Source organism: Syzygium oleosum, unplaced genomic scaffold (genome assembly GCF_021117445.2).
Source record: "Syzygium oleosum isolate NSW1041296 unplaced genomic scaffold, Sole_v2.1 Sole_v2.02, whole genome shotgun sequence".
NCBI classification, from domain to species: Eukaryota; Viridiplantae; Streptophyta; class Magnoliopsida; order Myrtales; family Myrtaceae; genus Syzygium; species Syzygium oleosum.
In genome coordinates this window covers 17710009-17716789 of record NW_026607486.1, presented here as the reverse complement: position 1 = coordinate 17716789, position 6781 = coordinate 17710009, and the positions used below count along the sequence as shown (strand labels likewise).

At 43.0% G+C, this 6781-nt stretch overlaps 1 protein-coding gene across 1 annotated transcript; it reads left to right on the top strand.

Annotated features, from left to right (window-relative positions):
• The first annotated feature begins 2522 nt into the window (after nt 1–2522).
• On the top strand, nt 2523–6373 carry LOC115668259 (probable metal-nicotianamine transporter YSL7). Its single transcript, XM_030589760.2, has 6 exons — nt 2523–3139; nt 3840–4003; nt 4198–4295; nt 4446–4580; nt 4695–4884; nt 5125–6373. The coding sequence occupies exons 1-6, from the start codon at nt 2740–2742 to the stop codon at nt 6229–6231; spliced, it is 2094 nt and encodes a 697-aa protein (XP_030445620.1). The 5' UTR covers nt 2523–2739; the 3' UTR covers nt 6232–6373.
• The last annotated feature ends 408 nt before the right edge of the window (nt 6374–6781 follow it).

Below are 6781 nucleotides of genomic sequence, written 5' to 3'. Positions count from 1 at the left end.
ACTAGTGCCAAAATCTGTTTATACCGATAGGATGAACTAGAACGTGAAAGTTTGAAAAAAAAAATGAAATGGTGATGCAGAATTAGTGTCTCTATAAGAAGCAATAAACAAGGCACGGTTGGTAGTCCAAAAAAAAAGAAAACAATATCTTACATTACAAGTTTTTGAAACAATTTATAAGGCCCAAATCCAAAAAGATGCTCCAGCTTTGCTTTGAGTGATAATTCTAATCCGAAATTATTTTTCTCCCATAAAAAATTATCAACTTTTACTTAAATTCCAAATTTGACCCGAACAATTTGAAAATTTCACATCATGGGGGCTAGATTTGGGATTCGAATAAAAGTTCGTGCTTTTTATTGAGACAAAAAAAAGTTCGGGCCAAAATTATCGATTAAAGTAAAGTTGGTGCTTTTTTTTTTTTTGAATTAGCCTCAATTTATAAGGATCGGTGAAGGGAAAAACGTTTATGTGGTCAATGCAAAGCTGAACATAAATATTTGGTGAGACCATTAATTACTTTTAGGTCACTTCCCCTCTACTGTCTTAAGTTGTCACGAGTTTACGGGCGTTTAAAACGAACCGTGAGCTTGAAAATTGGACCGGCCTGATCGAACCCTCGGAAGGAACGGAAAAGACAAATCTTTATGAACCATTTTTTCGCGGGATAAAAAATTTTGCTTTTCGTAAATGCATATATTTTTATCCAAAATAACCTTAACCCAAACAAATTGATCGAAAAAGCATTGAGAAAAAGATGGCGAAGTATATTTAACAACCGTCGATGCTGGCATCCACTCCTCAATGAACTCCTTTGAGAATCGACTTACCAAAAATTGCAATTACATACAAAATCATGACCCTAATGAATTCCTTGCCTTGATTAGCAACCAATACCATCTTCAAAGGTCAGAGGCTTTCAATGCAATCGCATGCGTAGGGAAACACGAGCAGCATATCAAAGTGTGTATGCCCCTAATTAAAATGGGTAAAAATGGGGTGCTAGTTGTCAAAGCATACGACAAACAATCTTTGGCCATGTCTTGGAGACCATCCACGTATGACGAGATAATTACAAAAAAAAAACGTAGTATGGATACCAAATTAGTCCTAAACTTTTTAATTTGGCCAATTTAGTCATGAACCTTTTTGACTATTTGTTAATGTAGTCATTCTGTCCAATTTTGATTGGAAATTTGCAGACGTGGACGATTTTTGAAAAAAAATTTAAAATTTTCTGAGTTTTCTTGATTTTCCTTTTTTTTTATTTTGGATTTGCTGAACGAAAATCCACATTAAAAAAATAAAAGAAAGAAAGAAAGAAAAGGGAAAAATTCAGAAAATTTTCAAAAAAAATTTGCAAAAATCATTCACATTAGCATTGGGCATGTCACGTAAGACGGCCGACATCCAAGTCAGTAATTTTCAAATTAATTGGAAGTACTACGATGACAAATCGTCAAAAAGGTTTAAGACAAAATTGAAAAGTTTAGGACTGAATTGGCAGCTGCACAATAGACTTAGGACTTTTTTAGTAATTTTATGACCACACTTAGAATTGATATATGATCACCATGAAGTCTAGTAGGAATGATTTCCACCAATAATATTACTATATATTTGTTTCAGCCAAAATTACATGTGAAGCGCAGATCATGCTTCTCAGCGGCATTTTTTCCAAAGAAACAATGGCGACAAAGAAGGGTCATTTGACAACTCAGGCTCGACGCAGTTGATTCGAGGTGTCGGGAGATTTCTAGGGAATATTAGCAAAAAAGTCATAAACTTATTACACATGAACGCTGACTGTCCTACATGGTCTTACGTTACGCGAGCGTGGGCACAATTACAATAGATTTAGGACTATTTTGGTAATTTTTTTGAGATTTCTAATTCAAGAATTGGAGATCATCCATTGAATAACATCAACCATGTACGAACTGCTCTGCGTCGGAAGGGATTTACCCATGCAATCAAGAGAACTCTGAGTTAAATCCCTGGATTATCAAACAAAAGAAAGTTATTCGACATACATTGTGATCGCCTTAAATTACCCATGCAATCAAAGTTGTTGGTGTAAAAGGAAATAACTCTCCGGCACAACAAGAGGAACTATAATACTCGCTTCTCATCGTAAAATGACAATGTAAAGTAAAGAAAAATTATTATTAAATATTTTTTGGTTGAGCAATGCATATTTGTACAACCATAATGGACCGATCCTCGATTCTGTTAGATGCATGCGATGATACCGTACTTCCGAGCCAAGATGAAGCGTAGATTCTATCTCTCAGGCACGCCGGTCCGACCTAGCAGGATCTCCGACGTCGATTATGTGACGACGTGTTCGACATTGATTGGCGGATGGCCTCCTGGGCCATCGTTGCGGTTAGCCCTAGAAACACTCTCGTCCATGAATCCTCGTTGGCTCCGTCTCTCTTTCTCGTACCTGGTTTCATTGGCTGGCTAGGATTGAATCTCAACCTTGTTTCCAGCACCGATTCTCATTCGAATTCCAATGCCAACTCAATCTCGCTCACCTTCTAATTCTAGGGTTTCTCTCTCTCTCTCTCTGGGCAATGTCTGTTGTGCCATAGAAGTCTATAAAAACTAGACCACCCACTGCAACAAAGAGATTCTCACGCCCAGGTATATAGAAAGAGAGGGAGAGAGGGAGGGAGGAGGGGAGCTAGGGTTAGGGTTTTCTGGAGGAGCTTTGCTTGCTTTCTTTGGGTCATCATGGAGAGGAGGCCGGGGCGACATGCGGAGGAGAGCGGCGGCGAACAACGGGACTGGGAGGCGCTGGAGACGATGGCGGAGAGAGCCGACGAGAAGGTCGTGGTGGAGGAGGCTTTCAAGAACACGGAGGTGCCGCCGTGGAGGCAGCAGCTGACGGTGAGGGCCTTGGTCACGGGGCTCCTCCTCAGCCTCGTCTTCAACTTCATCGTGTGCAAGCTCAACCTCACCACCGGCGTCATCCCGTCGCTGAACGTCGCCGCGGGACTGCTCGGGTTCGCGATGGTCAAGTCCTGGACGAGCCTCCTCGAGCAGTGCGGGCTCCTGAAGCAGCCCTTCACGCGGCAGGAGAACACCGTGATCCAGACGTGCGTCGTGGCCTCCTCGGGGATCGCATTTAGCAGTACGTTTCGTTCATTCATTCCCTACGCTAGACGTGCATATTCGCAGATTCATGCCAACGCATGCGCATCTCGATCTTTGACTTGTTTTCTCATGCACTACGTCGTGGTCAGTATCGTCGTTTCAATGATCTTGCAAATAGTTTCTCAAATACTATATTTTCCTTTTATTGTATTAAAAAATTAGACTTTTTCAACTACAACCTTCACATTCAAATAGTTTCCATGTGGGTCCTTTTCGCATGCGATTTCAATTTACCTTTTACGTAATCGATTTTTGCTGATGATGTTAATTAGTCAACTACAGAATTGAATCTCCCATATTGTTTATAACTCTTTCCTTTGCGATTTTTCATCCAAGCGTTTCCTGTATTGAAGTTCTGATGCCCAAGTGAAAAAATAAACGTGTTTTGAGAGATCATCTGCGCACCAGATGAATTAAATATCGATAGTGTTCTAGAGTAATTTTGGAAGGGTAATTACGTTGTTCATTTATTGCTGATCTTATACAAGCAACGTTGTGAACCTAAAACCGATCTAGAAATTTGTTTTCCCAAGTGATCGTGTGGCGAACCGAATATTTACCAAACCCGATTTCGCAAACTTTGGTCTTCTTAACATCTGTAGCATTGCCCATCGCATATGATCTCGCAGGAGACGCTTTCTAACAAGACATATACATGCTAAAAATGCCAATAACAGGTGGGACGGCGAGCTATCTGTTGGGAATGAGCGCGCACATAGCGGCGCAAGCAGATGGAGGGAACACGCCAGCCAACGTGAAGAACCTCTCGCTCGGTTGGATGATAGGCTTCCTCTTCACTGTCAGCTTCGTCGGCTTGTTCTCCATCCTTGCCCTAAGAAAGGTATTGTTGTTGCCGTTGTCACATCGGGAGATTTGTCTATCATCATGTGTGATTATCTAAAAGGGAAATGCTAACGAGCGTCCCATGACACGCTTATAATCTCGAGTTGTCACTTTAACCCTTGTGGATGATGTAAATGGGTGTTCATTCGCTGTCTCTCTTTGAGATTCATGGATTCGTTTTGCCACAAACAGGTGATGATCATGAAGTACAGACTTACGTACCCCAGCGGAACTGCCACTGCTTTCCTCATAAACAGCTTTCACACCCCTAAAGGGGCCAAGTTGGCCAAGTACTTCTCTTTCAACTTGAACTTTTTCTATCAGCATGTTTAGCCAATGCACGAATATGCACAGCATTAGCAAAAAAAAAAAGAATTCACCCCTTCCTAATTCTAAGTGAAATTGTAATTTAATTTGGTTCATGCTGCTCTGAAACACAGGAAGCAAGTAGTTATGCTCTTCAAGACCTTCTGTCTGAGCTTTTTCTGGGCATTCTTCCAGTGGTTCTTCGCCGTTGCTGACGGATGCGGATTCAGCAGCTTTCCGACCTTCGGTCTCCAAGCTTATAAGCAAAGGTCTCTAACATCATAATTCATCCTAACGTCCTATTAATACGCAAAGAGACTAATTTTCCTTCAATGAATAATTTTCGTGAGACTCGGGCTTTACCCGTAACTTTCTCTCCGTAGGTTTTACTTTGATTTTTCGGCGACCTATGTCGGCGTGGGAATGATATGCCCGTACATGGTAAACATATCTTTGCTCATTGGCGCTGTCCTATCATGGGGAATCATGTGGCCTCTCATCGAGACAAAGAAAGGCGATTGGTACAGCGCCGATCTCTCCGCGAGCAGCCTCCATGGCATTCAGGGATATAGGGTAACTTTCACTACCCTCCATTACACATTTGAATTTCCTAAAAACATCTGAACCTCTAAATTAAGCTTGATTAGATGTTGTACAGACCACTCATGAAACTTCGTTTTTGATTTTGTCCACCTAAAATAAACCAAACAGCTAGGGATGGTTTCATATGAAATATATGAACTTTCACCATCACTGAGTTCTTAACCAAACTTACTGGAAATTCTCTTACTGTATATGGATTGATCTTCACAGGTTTTTCTCGCCATCGCGATGATGCTTGGGGATGGCCTCTTCCATGTGGTGCTCATGCTGATCAAAACCACAGGCAGTCTCATTGCAAAATCTAAGAAGGAATCATCCTCCATCACCCCTGATGACATCGACCTGTCAACTGCCGACTACAATGATGAACGGCGAACTCTATACTTCCTGAAGGACCAGATCCCGAGCTGGGTTGCCTTTGGCGGATACGTTGGCCTCGCGGTCATATCCACCATAGTCCTTCCCTTCATCTTCCCCCAGCTAAAGTTCTACCATCTTCTGGTTGCCTATGCCATTGCACCCGTCCTCGCCTTCTGCAACGCCTACGGTTGTGGCCTCACTGACTGGTCCCTTGCCTCGAACTATGGCAAGTTCGCAATCATCATCTTCAGCGCGTGGGTCGGCATGGATCACGGGGGCGTGATCGCAGGCCTCGCATCATGTGGCGTCATGATGAACATTGTTTCCACAGCTTCCGATCTCATGCAAGACTTCAAGACCGGGTACCTGACCCTGTCGTCGCCGCGCTCGATGTTCTTCAGTCAGGTGTATGGGACCGCAATCGGCTGCGTGATGACACCCCTGGTGTTCTGGTTCTTCTACAAGGCCTATCCGATTGGCGATCCCTCAGGCTCGTTCCCCGCGCCATATGCCCTAATGTACAGAGGCATTGCCCTCTTAGGCGTGCAGGGTGTATCTTCCCTCCCCAAAAACTGCCTCAACCTCGCCATACTCTGCTTCGTCGTCGCAATCGTCCTGAACCTGATTAAAGAGCTCTTGCAACATTTCGAGACGAAGCACCGGATCTACAGATTCATCCCGAGCGCCATGTGCATGGCGATTCCATTCTACCTTGGCAGTTACTTCGCGATCGACATGTGCGTGGGTAGCTTGATACTCTACCTCTGGGAGAGGAGCAACAAGCAGAAGGCCAAGGACTTTGGGCCTGCGGTTGCGTCTGGCTTGATTTGTGGTGATTCATTGTGGGGGGTTCCGGCCGCCATCCTCTCCCTTGCCGGAGTGCAAGCCCCTATCTGCATGAAGTTCCTGTCCGCGGCCGTCAACCAGAAAGTTGACAACTTCTTGGACGGGTCTTAATTATTCACTCTCGCTCAATTACAAGTCTGTAAATACCTTTGATCTTTCCGCCCATTTTAATTAGACTTGTATGCAAGAATCCTTTTAGATGCTTTGTGACAATTTAAACTACATTATCGACGGGCCTTGGTGGTTTTAGGAACGTGTTTGTGTCAATGGTGCTTTTGGGTTCTGCTTTTGCCTCCTGATTGTTCTCCATCCGGACGGATATCCTTACGTTCGTGTACTTTTGCGTATGTGGATATTGAATTTACGTGTGCCATTATTAGACATATAAATATCAATTCATTATTAAAAAAACTACCAGCTAAAAATGATTTACCACAAGTGCACCAGTGAGGAATGGGCTTTTGGAAAGTGTGAACTGATACCATTAACTTAGAAAAGGCCAATAGTTCGTTTCAGTGCAAAGCTAAGGAAACTCGTAGGAAAACAATTGCAAACCATTCGCCGAATCTTATAGTCGAATCGAACCATGGCCGCTTAGGATAGGTACTTGGGACAAATATAAGTCATTCAGTCTTCGTATGTTCCATTTCAGCTCTGAAGA

Bases quoted from the DNA above. Each gene is read 5' to 3' on its own strand.
- LOC115668259 (XM_030589760.2), top strand. From the start codon at position 2,740: ATGGAGAGGAGGCCGGGGCGACATGCGGAGGAGAGCGGCGGCGAACAA. The intron at 4,296-4,445 runs GTACTTCTCTTT...TCTGAAACACAG, and splicing joins AAAGGGGCCAAGTTGGCCAA to GAAGCAAGTAGTTATGCTCT. The intron at 4,581-4,694 runs GTCTCTAACATC...TTCTCTCCGTAG, and splicing joins CTCCAAGCTTATAAGCAAAG to GTTTTACTTTGATTTTTCGG.